Source organism: Bos grunniens, chromosome X (genome assembly GCF_055505025.1).
Source record: "Bos grunniens cultivar Pamir isolate PY7600 chromosome X, Bosgru_T2T1.0, whole genome shotgun sequence".
Lineage (NCBI taxonomy): Eukaryota > Metazoa > Chordata > Mammalia > Artiodactyla > Bovidae > Bos > Bos grunniens.
This window is the reverse complement of record NC_141194.1, coordinates 50,585,515-50,600,775: the sequence shown is the minus strand read 5'-3', so window position 1 is coordinate 50,600,775 and position 15,261 is coordinate 50,585,515. Positions and strand designations below refer to the sequence as shown.

General features: G+C 38.5%; 1 protein-coding gene across 3 annotated transcripts in view; it reads right to left on the bottom strand.

Annotated features, from left to right (window-relative positions):
• Nucleotides 1-15,261, bottom strand: part of WNK3 (WNK lysine deficient protein kinase 3) — a 194,734-nt gene that overhangs the window by 116,721 nt on the left and 62,752 nt on the right. For all 3 annotated transcript variants that reach the window (XM_086388564.1, XM_086388563.1, XM_086388565.1), the window contains exons 7-10: nt 13,337-13,556; nt 2,254-2,548; nt 1,267-1,460; nt 949-1,098 (exon numbers count right to left, since the gene is read on the bottom strand). In XM_086388564.1, the coding sequence (XP_086244690.1) occupies nt 949-1,098; nt 1,267-1,460; nt 2,254-2,548; nt 13,337-13,556 (859 nt within the window). The remainder of the gene's footprint in view (nt 1-948; nt 1,099-1,266; nt 1,461-2,253; nt 2,549-13,336; nt 13,557-15,261) is intronic.

Here is a 15,261-nt window from a genome sequence, read left to right as displayed (position 1 = left end):
AAGAAAATGGGATGGCAAAGAAAAGCCCAACCATGTATCCAAAGTCTATAACCTAGGAAACCAGGATATAGTACTGATATACAAACACTCAGAAAGAATGTGTACTCGTTGTCAGAAATGAGTTATGTTGACTTTGAGAGTCTAAATGAAAAAACACGTTCTTCTACAGAAATAAATGTGAACAAAACAAGTCAAGAATTTAGATCAAAGTACTAAAAATTATAACAGTCTATGAGATACTATTTCTAATTAACTACAAAAGACATCCCTCCACATCCAAATCATGCTAAGAAGTCCAACACAAAAAACAAACCAAGAAAAAGGGATTAGAGTCCTAAATAAATTTTTTATCCGTATATGGAATTCTCAGTTTCTTTTCCAATTATATAAGTAGTGTCTCAAGATTCTAGTTACACAATATTAGGCACATCCTCAAGAAGAATGTCTTAAGTGGAGGAAAATACAAACAACTTTAAGCTTTCAGTGACTTTTATATAAACTAGGATGAATCTATGTAAGAGAGCCTTTGCCTGTCAGAAAAATCTGTGCTGTGCTTAGTTGCTCAGTAATGTCTGACTCTTTGTGAACCCAAGGACTGTAGCCCGCCAGGCTCCTCTGTCCATGAGGATTCCCCAGGCAAGAATATTGGAGTGGGTTGCCATGCTCTCCTCCAGGGGATCTTCCCAACCTAGGGATCGAACCCAGGTCTCCCATATTACAGGCAAATTCTTTACCATCTGAGCCACCAGAGAAGCCCAAGAATACTGGAGTGGGTAGCCTATCCCTTCTCCAGGGGATCTTCCTGACCCAGGAATCGAACTGGGGTCTCCTGCATTGCAGGTGGATTCTTTACCAGCTGAGCTACCAGGGAAGCCCAAGGTACCAGGGAAGCCCTAGGCAGTGTTAAATATGTTTAACTGAATACAGAGCCTCTAAAATGTATCTTACCTTTATCTGTGAGGCCTTTGGGACAGTTAAAGGTGAAACCTGGGGTTGTGAGACAATTGGAGGTCCAAAGACGTGTACAGGCAAAATAGTGGACCGACCTTGAACCAAAGGCAAAATTTGGGGCTGAGTCAGCTTTGGCTGCTTCTGCAACTGTTAAATAAGAACAAAAAGATTAAAGATAAATTCTCCCATTTACAGTAAATATACTGATGATATATTTTTAAAAAACCAATACAATATTGTAAAGTAATTAGCCTCAAAATTAAAATAAATAAATTTATATTAAAAAAAATATATATATATAACAGTTCATCTCACCCCTGAAATCTGCTGGTAATGTCCCACTAGTTGCTGGGATGGATAAATTTTCTCCAGAATATTTATTTCAGTCTGCGGCATATTAGAAACCATTTGAGAGCCCATCATCTGGTCTGAGGAGTAGGCTACACTGGGCTGATTTGAAGTATCTGAGTGTATAGCTGATCCTGCTCCTGCCTCAGACAAATTGTCACCTACGACAAAGAAAATAAGGTAGAAGAGAAAGACTCAAAACACAAGGTCCAGACGGAATAGGAAATGGTAAGCACTCTTTTTTTTCTTTTTTACTCTGACAACCTGAAACAACTTCAAATAAGATATGTACACTGCAGAATTAATCAAAAACCATCATGTAAACTTTCCATGCTGATATTATGGTATAACTAAAATTTTATTAGTAAAGCAAAACTACAAAGAATTACATAAAAGTTAACTCCATTTGCTGGCCATTTCATGCATATCCTAACTAATCTATGTGTGCCATTAGGATTTCAGTTAATATTCTCATTTTCATAGAACCTGGCCACAAAATAATGCTGCCTTGCCTTTATAGAACAATGGGTTATCACTATGAAAACACTCTGTCCTTCTAGAGAAGAGAGCGCATTACAGCCAGAAAAATTAGAGAAACTGTTAATTTTATACTTGAGTCTAAAATACAAAAGGTCTTAAAGTCCAGAAAATTTTCTCTTGAAAAATAAGTTCTATCTTTAGATCCATATTTCCTTTACTAAAAGATTCATGTTAGACTCTTAAAAATGGTAAAAAGATTATAATCCTGATTCAACTAGTACCTTGGACAAGTCACTTAACAGAACAGTTTCTTAATTTTAAAGTAAGGAAACTAGCTGGCTTGTCTAGTTACAGATTTTGGAAAAGGATTAATGAAAGAATAGATAACAAAATGCTTTGAAACATACAAAAGTACTATTTAAAGATAATGGAATACAATTACATGTTTCCTTTTATACATTATAACTGTGTTACCTGTAACAGAGGAGCAATGATATTGTGGTTTTCTTTGTAGAAGCTGTTGTCGCACATGTTGATCAACTTCAGTTTCTTCACATTCCGCCCCAGTGTGCTGAACAGGAGGAGGGAGCAAAGATGTATTTTGGGGCTGAGGGAGTATATTCCCTACAGACTTGCACTGGGAATCCCTGCGTTCTTCCAAACAGCCAGCTGGCTTCTTCTCCCTTGTCTTCTTTATCAGGGTCACTCGGTCTCTAATGGACTTAGCAACAGCTTTGGAATCACTTTCATGGAAGAATCCTGACTTGACCTACAAACAAAACATAATAAGCAAATAACATCTCTTTTTTCAATTAATTAATTAATTTTTTTATTGAAGGATAATTGCTTTACAGAATTTTGCTGTTTTCTGTCAAACCTCAACATGAATCAGCCATCAGTTCAGTTCAATTCAGTTCAGTCACTAAGTCGTGTCCAACTCTTTGCGACCCCATGAATCGCAGCACGCCAGGCCTCCCTGTCCATCACCGACTCCCGGAGTTCACTCAGACTCAGGTCCATCGAGTCAGTGATGCCATCCAGCCATCTCATCCTCTGCCATCCCCTTCTCCTCCTGCCCCCAATCCCTCCCAGCATCAGAGTCTTTTCCAGTGAGTCAACTCTTCGCATGAGGTGGCCAAAGTACTGGAGTTTCAGCTTTAGCATCATTCCTTCCAAAGAAATCCCAGGGCTGATCTCCTTCAGAATGGACTGGTTGGATCTCCTTGCAGTCCAAGGGACTCTCAAGAGTCTTCTCTAACACCACAGTTCAAAAGCATCAATTCTTTGGTGCTCAGCCTTCTTCACAGTTCAACTTTCACATCCATACATGATCACAGGAAAAACCATAGCCTTAACTAGACATAGGTATACATATATCCCCTCCCTTTTGAACCTCCCTCCCATCTCCCTCCCCACCCCACCCCTCTAGGTTGGACACATAGCCCCTGTTTGAGTTTCCTGAGCCATACAGCAAATTCCCGTTGGCTATCTATTTTACATATGGTAATGTAAGTTTCCATGTTACTGCTTCCATACATCTCACCCTCTCCTCGCCTCTCCCCATGTCCATAAGTCTATTCTCTATGTCTGTTTCTCGACTGTTGCCCTGTAAATAAATTCTTCAGTACCATTTTTCTAGATTCTGTATATATGTGTTAGAATACAGTATTTATCTTTCTCTTTCTGACCCACTTCACTCTCTATAATAGGTTCTAGGTTCATCCACCTCATTAGAACTGACTCAAATGTGTTCTTTATTATGGCTGAGTAATATACCATTGTGTATATATACCACAACTTCTTTATCCATTCATCTGTCAATGGACATCTAGGTTGCTTCCATGTTCTAGCTACTGTAAATAGTGCTGCAATGAACAATGGGATATATGTCTCTCTTTTAATGTTGGTTTCCTCAGGGTATATGCCTAGGAGTGGGATTGCTGGGTCATATGGTGGTTTTATTCCTAGTTTTTAAAGGAATCTCCATACTGTCTTCCATAGTAGCTATATCAATTTACATTCCCACTAACAGTGTAAGAGTGTTCACTTAACTCTACACCCTTTCCAGAATTTATTGTTTGTAGACTTTTTGATGAGGGTCATTCTGACCGGTGTGAGGTGGTATCTCATTGTAGTTTTGATTTGCATCTCTCTAATAATGAGTGATGTTGAGCATCTTTTCATCTGTTTGTTAGCCATCTATATGTCTTCTCTGGAAAAATGTCCGCTTAGGTCTTTTTTCCCACTTTTTGATAGAGTTCAGTTCAGTTACTCAATCGTGTCTGACTCTTTGCGACCCCATGAACCACAGCACGTCATGCCTCCCTGTTCATCACCAACTGCCAGAGTCCACCCAATCCCATGTCCACTGAGGTGGTGATGGCATCCAACCATCTCATCCTTTGTCATCCCCTTCTCCTCCTGCCCTCAATCTTTCCCAGCATCAGGGTCCTTTCACATGAGTCAGCTCTTTGCATCAGGTGGCCAAAGTACTGGAGTTTCAACTTTTTGATTGGGTTGTTTGTTTTTCTGGTATTGAGTTGTATGAGCTGCTTGTATATTTTGGAAATTAATCCTTTGTCAATTGTTTTATTTGCTATTATTTTCTCCCATTCTGAGGGTTGTCTCTTCACCTTGCTTATAGTTTCCTTTGCTGTGCAAAAGCTTTTAAGTTTAATCAGGTCCTACTGGTTTACTTTTGTTTTTACTTCCATTACTCTAGGAGGTAGGTCACAGAGGATCTTGCTTTGATTTATGTCATTGAGTCTTCTGCCTATGCTTTCCTATAAGAGTTTTATAGTTTCTGGTCTTATATTTAGGTCTTTAACCCACTTTGAATTTATCTTTGTGTATGGTGTTAGGAAGTGTTCTAATTACATTCTTTTACAAGTAGCTGTCCAGTTTTCCCAGCACTATTTATTGAAGAGGCTGTCTTTGCCCCACTGTATATTCTTGCCTCCTCTGTCAAAAATAAGGTACCCACAGGTACATGGGTTTATTTCTGGGCTCTCTGTCTTGTTCCATTGGTCTGTATTTCTGTTTTTGTGCCAGCACCATACTGTCTTGATGACTGTAGCTTTGTAGTATAAACTGAAGTCAGGAAGCTTGATTTCTCCAGCTCCATTCTTCTTTCTCAAAACTGCTTTGGCTATTCAGGGTCTTTTGTGTTTCCATATGAATTGTGAAGTTTTTTGTTCTAGTTCTGTGAAAAATGCTGTTAGTAATTTGATAGGGATTGCACTGAATCTGTAGATTGTGTTTGGTAGTATAGTCATTTTCACAACATTGATTCTTCCTACCCAGGAACATGGAATATCTCTCCATACGTTTATGTCATCTTTGATTTCTTTCATTCAGTTGAGTTCAGTTCAGTTGCTCAGTCGTGTCTGACTCTTTGCGACTCCATGAATCGCAGCACGCCAGGCCTCCCTGTCCGTCACCATCTCCCGGAGTCCACTCAGACTCATGTCCATCGAGTCAGTGATGCCATCCAGCCATCTTATCCTATGCCATCCCCTTCTCCTCCTGCCCCCAATCCCTCCCAGCATCAGAGTCTTTTCCAATGAGTCAACTCTTCACATGAGGTGGCCAAAGTACTGGAGTTTCAGCTTTAGCATCATTCCTTCCAAAGAAATCCCAGGGCTGATCTCCTTCAGAATGGACTGGTTGGATCTCCTTGCAGTCCAAGGGACTCTCAAGACCCTTCTCCAACACCACAGTTCAAAAGCATCAATTCTTCGGCGCTCAGCTTTCTTCACAGTCCAACTCTCACATCCATACATGACCACAGGAAAAACCATAGCCTTGACTAGACGGACCTTTGTTGGCAAAGTAATGTCTCTGCTTTTCAATATGCTCTGTGTACAGTTCTTCTGTCTCCTTAGGTAAGTTTATTCCCAGATATTTAATTCTCTTTGTTGCAATGGTCAATGGGATTGATTTCTTAATTGATCTTTCTTATTTTTCATTGTTCAGTTCAGTGGCTCAGTTATGTCCTACTCTTTGCAACCCCATGAATTGCAGCACGCCAGGCTTCCCTGTCCATCACCATCTACCGGAGTTCACTCAAACTCATGTCCATCGAGTTGGTGATGCCATCCAGCCATCTCATCCTCTGTCGTCCCCTTCTCCTCCTGCCCCCAATCCCTCCCAGCATCAGAGTCTTTTCCAATAAATCAACTCTTCATATGAGGTGGCCAAAGTATTAGAGTTTCAGCTTTAGCATCAGTCCTTCCAATGAACACCCAGGACTGATCTCCTGTAGGATGGACTGCTTGGACCTCCTTGCAGTCCAAGGGACTCTCAAGAGTCTTCTCCAACACCACAGTTCAAAAGCATCAATTCTTCAGCGCTCAGCTTTCTTCACAGTCCAACTCTCACATCCATACATGACCACTGGAAAAACCATAGCCTTGACCAGACGGACCTTTGTTGGCAAAGTAATATCTCTGCTTTTAATATGCTATCTAGGTTGGTCATAACTTTCCTTCCAAGGAGTAAGCATCTTTTAATTTCATGGCTGCAATCACCATCTGCAGTAATTTCGGAGCCCCCCAAAATAAAGTCTGACATTTTAATTGTTAGTATACAGAAATGCAAGTGATTTCTGTGTATTGACTTTGTATCCTGCAAATTTGCTAAATTCACTGATTAGTTCTAGTAATCTTCTGATACTATCTTTAGGGTTTTCTATGTACAATATCCTATCATCTGCAAACAGTGAGAGCTTTACTTCTTTTCCAATCTGGAATCATTTCTTTTTCTTCTCTGATTGCTGAAGCTAGGACTTCCAGAACTATGTTGAATAATAGTGGGGAAAGTGGACACCCTTGTCTTGTTCCTGATCTTAGGGGGAATGCTTTCAGTTTTTCCCCATTGAGAATAATGTTTGCTCTAGGTTTATCATATATAGCCTTTACTATGTTGAAGTAGGTTCCTTCTATGCCCATTTGTTAAAGAGTTTTAATCATAAACGGGTGCTGAATTTTGTCAAAGGCTATTTCTGCATCTACTGAGATGATCATATGGTTTTTTTTTTTTTAATTTAATTTTATTTTTAAACTTTACATAATTGTATTAGTTTTGCCAAATATCAAAATGAATCCACCACAGATATACATGTGTTCCCCATCCTGAACCCTCCTCCCTCCTCCCTCCCCATACCATCCCTCTGGGCCGTCCCAGTGCACTAGCCCCAAGCATCCAGTATCGTGCATCGAACCTGGACTGGCATCTCGTTTCATACATGATATTTTACATCTATCAATGCCATTCTCCCAAATCTTCCCACCCTCTCCCTCTCCCACAGAGTCCATAAGACTGTTCTATACATCAGTGTCTCTTTTGCTGTCTCGTACACAGGGTTATTGTTACCATCTTTCTAAATTCCATATATATGCGTTAGTATACTGTATTGGTGTTTTTCCTTCTGGCTTACTTCACTCTGTATAATAGGCTCCAGTTTCATCCACCTCATTAGAACTGATTCAAATGTATTCTTTTTAATGGCTGAGTAATACTCCATTGTGTATATGTACCACAGCTTTCTTATCCATTCATCTGCTGATGGACATCTAGTTTGCTTCCATGTCCTGGCTATTAAAAACAGTGCTGCGATGAACACTGGGGTACACATGTCTCTTTCCCTTCTGGTTTCCTCAGTGTGTATGCCCAGCAGTGGGATTGCTGGATCATAAGGCAGTTCTATTTCCAGTTTTTTAAGGAATCTTCACACTGTTCTCCATAGTGGCTGTACTAGTTTGCATTCCCACCAACAGTGTAAGAGGGTTCCCTTTTCTCCACACCCTCTCCAGCATTTATTATTTGTAGACTTTTGGATCGCAGCCATTCTGACTGGTGTGAAATGGTACCTCATAGTGGTTTTGATTTGCATTTCTCTGATAATGAGTGATGTTGAGCATCTTTTCATGTGTTTGTTAGCCATCTGTATGTCTTCTTTGGAGAAATGTCTATTTAGTTCTTTGGCCCATTTTTTGATTGGGTCATTTATTTTTCTGGAGTTGAGCTGTAGGAGCTGCTTGTATATTTTTGAGATTAGTTGTTTGTCGGTTGCTTCATTTGCTATTATTTTCTCCCATTCTGAAGGCTGTCTTTTCACCTTGCTAATAGTTTCCTTTGATGTGCAGAAGCTTTTAAGGTTAATTAGGTTCCATTTGTTTATTTTTGCTTTTATTTCCAATATTCTGGGAGGTGGGTCATAGAGGATCCTGCTGTGATGTATGTCAGAGAGTGTTTTGCCTATGTTCTCCTCTAGGAGTTTTATAGTTTCTGGTCTTACGTTTAGATCTTTAATCCATTTTGAGTTTATGAGATGATCATATGGTTTTTATCTTTCAATCTGTTAATATGGTGTATCACATTGATTGATTTCCATATATTGAAGAATCCTTGCATTACTGGAATAAACCCAACTTGATCATGGTGTATGAGGTTTTTGATGTGTTGCTGAATTCTGTTTGCTAAAATTCTGTTGAGGATTTTTGCATCTATGTTCATTAGTGATATTGGCCTGTAGTTTTCTTTTTTTGTCTTGTCTTTGTGTGGTTTGGGTGTCAGGCTGATGGTGGCCTTGTAGAATGAATTTGGAAGTGTTCCTTCCTCAGCAATTTTTTGAAACAGCTTTAGAAGAATAGGCATTAGCTCTTCTCTAAATGTTTGACAGAATTCTCCTGTGAAGCCATCTGGTACCAGGATTTTGTGTTTTGGGAGATTTTTGATCACAGCTTCAATTTCAGTGCATGTAATTGGGTTGTTCATCATTTCTATTTCTTCCTGGTTCAGTCTTGGAAGACTGACCTTTTCTAAGAATATGTCCATTCTTCTAGGTTATCTATTTTATTGCCATATAGTTATTCATAATAGTGTCTTATAATCCTTTGTATTTCTGCATTGTCTGTTGTAACCTTTCGTTTTTCATTTCTAATTTTGTTGATTTGATTCTTCTTTTTTTCTTGATGAGTCTGGCTAAGGGTTTGTCGATTTTATCTTCTCAAAGAACCAGCTTTTAGTTTTATTAATCTTTACTATTGTTTTTTTCATTTCTTTTTCATTTATTTATGCTCGGGAATTTAAGATTTCTTTCCTTCTACTAATTTTGGGTTTTTTTTCTTCTTTTTCCAGTTGTTTTAGGTGTAAAGTTATGTTGTCTATTAGATGTTTTTCTTGTTTCTTGAGGTAGCTATAAACTTCCCTCTTAGAACTGCTTTTGCTACATCCCATAGGTTTTGAGTTGTCATGTTTTCACTGTAATTTGTTTCTAGAAATTTTATAATTTCCCTATTGATTTCTTCAGTAACCTACTGGTAATTTAGAAACGTGTTGTTTAATCTCCACGTGTTTCTGTTTCTTACAGCTTTTTCCTTGCAATTGATATCTAGTCTCATAGCGTTGTGGTCAGAGAAGATGCTTGATACAATTTCAATTTTCTTCAAAGTCACATCTTTAACATTTAAGATTTTTACTTTTATTTTTTACTAGCAGAGTTATTTTCCTACCCCAAATTCCAAATGCTATTAAAAATAGTTAATTTGTTTCATGTTCTTTCTTTCTTTGGGATTGGAATGAAAACTGACCTTTTCCAGTCCTGTGGCCACTGCTGAGTTTTCCAAATGTGATGGCATATTGAGTACAGCACTTTCACAGCATCGTCTTTTAGGGTTTGAAATAACTCAACTGGAATTCCATCACCTCCACTAGCTTTGTTCGTAGTGATGCTTCCTAAGGCCCACCTGATTTCACATTCCAGGATGTCCAGCTCTAGGTGAGTGTGTGTGATCACACCTTTGTGATTATCTGGGTCATGAATATCTTTTTTGTACAGTTCTTCTGTGTATTCTTGCCACCTCTTCTTAATATCTTCTGCTTCTGTTAGGTCTATACCATTTTTATCCTTTATCGAGCCCATCTTTGCATGAAATGTTCCCCTGGTATCTCTAATTTTCTTGAAGAGATCTCTAGTCTTTCCCATTCTATTGTTTTCCTCTATTTCTTTGCATTGATCATGGAGGAAGGCTTTCTTATCTCTCCTTGCTATTCTTTGGAACTCTGCATTCAAATGGGTATATCTTTCCTTTTCTCCTTTGCTTTTCACTTCTCTTCTTTTCACAGCTATTTGTAAGGCCTCCTCGGACAGCCATTTTGCTTTTTTGCATTTCTTTTTCTTGGGGATGATCTTGATTCCTGTCTCCTGTACAATGTCACGAGCCTCCGTCCATAGTTCATCAGGCGCTCTATCAAATCTAGTCCCTTAAATCTATTTCTCACTTCCTCTGTATAGTCATAAGGGATTTGATTTAGGTTACATCTGAATGGAAAAATTCAGTTTTAATTCCAATCCCAAGGAAAGGTAATGCCAAAGAATGCTCAAACTACCACACAATTGCACTCATCTCACACGCTAGTAAAGTAATGCTCAAAATTCTCCAAGCCAGGCTTCAGCAATACATGAACCATGAAATTCCAGATGTTCAAGCTGGTTTTAGAAAAGGCAGAGGAACCAGAGATCAAACTGCCAACATCTGCTGGATCATTGAAAAATCAAGAGAGTTCCAGAAAAACATCGATTTCTGCTTTATTGACTATGCCAAAGCCTTTGACTGTGTGGATCACAATAAACTGTGGAAAATTCTGAAAGAGATAGCAATACCAGACCATTTGACCTGCCTCTAGAGTCACCTATACACAGGTCAGGAAGCAACAGTTAGAACTGGACATGGAACAACAGACTGGTTCCAAATAGGAAAAGGAGTACGTCAAGGCTGTATATTATCACCCTGCTTATTTAACTTATTTGCAGAGTACATCATGAGAAACGCTGGGCTGGAAGAAGCACAAGCTGGAATCAAGATTGCCAGGAGAAATATCAATAACCTCAGATATGCAGATGATACCACCCTTATGGCAGAAAGTGAAGAAGAACTAAAGAGCCTGTTGATAAAAGTGAAAGAGGAGAGTGAAAAAGTTGGCTTAAAGCTCAACATTCAGAAAACTAAGATCATGGCATCCGGTCCCATCACTTCATGGCAAATAGATGGGGAAACAGTGGAAACAGTGTCAGACTTTATTTTTCTGGGCTCCAAAATCACTGTGGATGGTGATTGCAGCCACGAAATTAAAAGACGCTTGCTCCTTGGAAGAAAAGTTATGACCAACCTAGATATCATATTAAAAAGCAGAGATACTACTTTGCCAACAAAGGTCCGTCTAGTCAAGGCTACGGTTTTTTCAGTAGTCGTGTATGGATATGAGAGTTGGACTATAAAGGAAGCTGAGTGCAGAAGAGTTGATCCTTTTGAACTGTGGTGTTGGAGAAGACTCTTGAGAGTCCCTTGGACTGCAAGGAGATCCAATCAGTCCATCCTAAAGATCAGTCCTGGGTGTTCACTGGAGGGACTGATGTTGAAGCTGAAACTCTAATACTTTGGCCACCTGATGCGAAGAGCTGACGTATTTGAAAAGACCCTGGTGCTGGGAAAGATTGAGGACCGGAAGAGAAGGGCATGACAGAGGATGAGATGGTTGGATGGCATCACTGACACAATGGACGTGGGTTTGGGTGGACACCGGGAGTTGGTGATGGACAGGGAGGCCTGGCATGCTGTGGTTCATGGGGTCACAAAGAGTCGGACATGACTGAGTGACTGAACTGAACTGAATGTTCTTTCTTAGTCAGACATGTACAAATGCCAGAGCCTGGAATAGGAAAAAAATTACTAGGCTCCAGAAACATAAGTGCCTAAGTTGGTCCTTTATCCTATAAGTACACACAAGCTGGTGGTAAGAAATGTATAAAAATTTAAAATGAAATAAGAGGTAGAAATAAGCTGCTTCAAAATAAGCCCTAAAGGAACAGAAGCCTTTCTAGTGGAAGTAGAGAAAGAATCACAGAAGAAGGGAAAGTCTGACCTGGATTAAATAAAACAAGGAACTTGAAGGCTACTGAGGGAGAGGTAGATGAAGTCCAGCAATCAGCACTCTAGGCAGTTGATGTATGCTCATAGCAAAGTGCTATATCTTACTAGGTGTTAGTAGAGTTACATGAGAGACATTAAGGGCTTGTTGTCTAAAAGGAATAGGGCTGAGTAGCACAGATAATGACCTGAAGAGATGTCAGGCATATTATTCTCAGTTCTACAGTCTGTATTTTAAAGTATGTCTCAAGGTTCTACAGATTTGGGGAAATTTCATCATAGTTGAAAAATGATTAAAATGTTAGATGGAATCCATATATTTAATTTCACTCTTTCACAAAGTTCAAAAAAAAATCCAGAGTAAATGGATTTTTAAGTCATAAACTCACAAGGATAGACAGAATAAAGTCAACTGCAACAACAAACATTTCGGACATTTGGGGATGTCGAAAACAGATAATAACTGGTAAAGGTGAGTCAGGGAAAGCTGAGAATCATTCTCATTTATACTGAATAAAACTCATAATATATAGGAACTAGCCATACCAGGTACTTACAGAAGTGGGTAAAGTCAAGAGATGACTAAAATAAGGAAGATTAAGTGAAAAGGTTTTCAGAAGTAGTTAGGTATTAGGTTCTGATCTCCCACCCTCCTTTCCACATCTTTGGGTGATTGCTTCTCCCCTACTCAAAAAGTCTAAAATTTTGTTCTCTGGAAAGGGTAAAAGAGGATCTCTGGACTAGGGAACACCAGGCACAGTTGAAGGTATAGCTATCATGTGAAAAATAAGAAGATTATATGACCATATGCATGCTGAATGCCATACACAGAAACTGCCAGCACTCTTCCCCACTTGGCTACCAAAATGCACCAATAACCACATCCTTAACCTCCAGGCAGGATACTGAAAGATAATTCTCTGGAGAATCTGGCCAATTCAAGAAAAAAGATGCACAACTATTTACATCAGAGGTTCCCTGATTATTGGCCCACCCAGATGCCTGAAAGTAGAGGTTAACAAGTCTGACCTTCCCAGACTCAGCTCTCATAAATTCATAGGGAAGTTTGAGCCAGACTATGACCAAGAGACTCTTCAGCTTACCTCTCCTGGGTATCTTCACCTAACAGTAACTTCAGTAACCAGCTAGGTGTGTGCTGGGCACTCTAGTTTTCAAAACAAAATAATATATATTATTTAGGTACACTATAATGAAAAGCAAAGAGTAACACAAAAGTCAGGGTAGATCCATGGCTGATTCATGTCGATGTATGGAGAAAACCACCACAATATTGTAAAGTAATTAGCCTCCAATTAAAGTAAATTAATTAATTCTTTAAAAAGTCAGGGTAGATATTATCTATAGTGATGAGGGAGGGGAATGCAAGTAGGAGGGACACACAGATAACTTCTAAGGTACCAGTAGTGTTCCATTTCTTAACAAAAGTAGAGTTTTACTATTCTTTATACTGTACATACAAATTTAATATACTCAGCTGCATAGATATATTTCATAATAAAATTTCAATTTAAATAAAGAAAATGAGAGAAAAGAAAGCAATCAGAAAGAGAAAGGCTGCAACTCTGATACTATAACGGGAGTGGAGGCTGGGGATAGGATTCACTTACCATTTCATATGCTACTTCCTCAGGTGTATCTGTTTCTAAATTGAAACTAAATTCAATAGCTTCATTATCTTTATGTTTGCCTTTCAATTTTTTAGGGTCTTCAACCCAGAGTCTTAAAGCCAGGGATGAATTTGAGCAATCATCTTCCTCTGCCAACTCCACTCTTAGTCCAGTATCCTCCGCAAAAAATGCGTGGTTTAGTAGGTCCCTTATAGACAACCTAATAAACAATATACAAACCTGTTATCAATTCTTCCAATCACAAACAAGACATAGAACACTTAATCAGTAAAAAAATCTGTCAAAGCAACAAGTTTATTTAAAATTTTCTATTAACTAAACCATTAATTTGTCTTATTATAAGAAGAAAATCTTATATCCACTTATTATTATCAAGGATGCAAACAAACCTCGATTAACATGCATTTGTAGTGATCTTAATTAAGGACCATTAACAGTAACATATCCAGATACTGAAGTTTAACATATCTAAACGTATGCCTAGAGATAATTTGAAAAGTGCTGCAGTATGTTAGATGGATTCAGTATCTTCCCTAAATCACTGGCTTAAGTCACTAAAACTCTAACAATGGATTGTCAGCAAGGAAACTAAAAACTCTTCCAGATATATAAACTCTAAAGTAAATTAGCAATTCAAACTTTTTTTTAACAAAATTTATAAACCGAACTCATTAACTCAATTAACAGTAATCTAGTCAGTGTACTGCATTCACTCTTTAGAGAATGCCATGGGTGAAGCTAATTTAGTTCAGCAAAGTCATACAGTTTTCTTGAAGTATTTAAGGCCAGTGTCCTATGCCAAAGAATACACATAATGGATACAACTCCAGCCTAATATTAGGGATTAATCTAATATTAGGTTAATATTAGGTTAAGAGAAGAAAAAAAAGACAGAGGTTCAAATTTTTTTTTTATATGCTTGGAAAGGTAATTTCCCTTTCTTTGACCAACTTCTAAAATAGAGAAATAATATCTATATTACAGGCCAGTGAGAGCTAAAACTGATATATTCCATAATTCCTCCTGTACTATTTAAAATAGAAGCTATGACAAACCTAGACAGCATATTAAAAAGTAGAGACATTACTTTGCTGACAAAGGTCCATCTAGTCAAAGCTATGGTTTTTCCAGTAGTCATGTATGGATGTGAGAGTTGGACCATAAAGAAAGCTGAGCACCAAAGAATTGATGCTTTTGAACTGTGGTGTTGGAGAAGACTCTTGAGAGTGCCTTGGACTGCTAGGAGATCAAACCAGTCAATCCTAAAGGAAATCAGTCCTGAATATTCATTGCAAGGACTGATGCTGAAGCTGAAGCTTCAGTACTTTGGCCACCTAACGTGAAGAACTGACACACTGGAAAAGACCCAGATGCTGGGAAACATTGAAGGCAGGAGGAGAAGGGACGATACAGGATGAGATGGTTGGAAGGCATCACTGACTTGATGGATATGAGTTTGAGCAAGCTCCAGGAGTTGGTGATGGACAGGGAAGCCTGGCATGCTATAGTCCATGGGGTTGCAAAGAGTCAGACACAACTGAGTGACTGAACTGAGACTGAACTGAAAGCATGTTGACAGCACGGTATCCTGTAAGTTGAGGATTTTCAACCTTCTACACTTTAGTGATCAAGAGATAAACATTTAACTAAGACAGTTTTTATGAAAAGAATATGCTTGCTCAGACTAATTAGTCTTAAGGCCGTGAGATGTGTTTAAGAAGGTACAATTAAGTTAAGTATTCTGGTTCTCAATGAAAGTTTTGCCTAGATATTTTTACTATGGAATAATCACTGCAATAACAGCAGATAGTATCATTCATTAAATATTTATTATTCTGTTAGGTATTTTATACTCATTATCTTTTTAATCATCAAAATAATACCTATTTTGAGGAACACCTAAG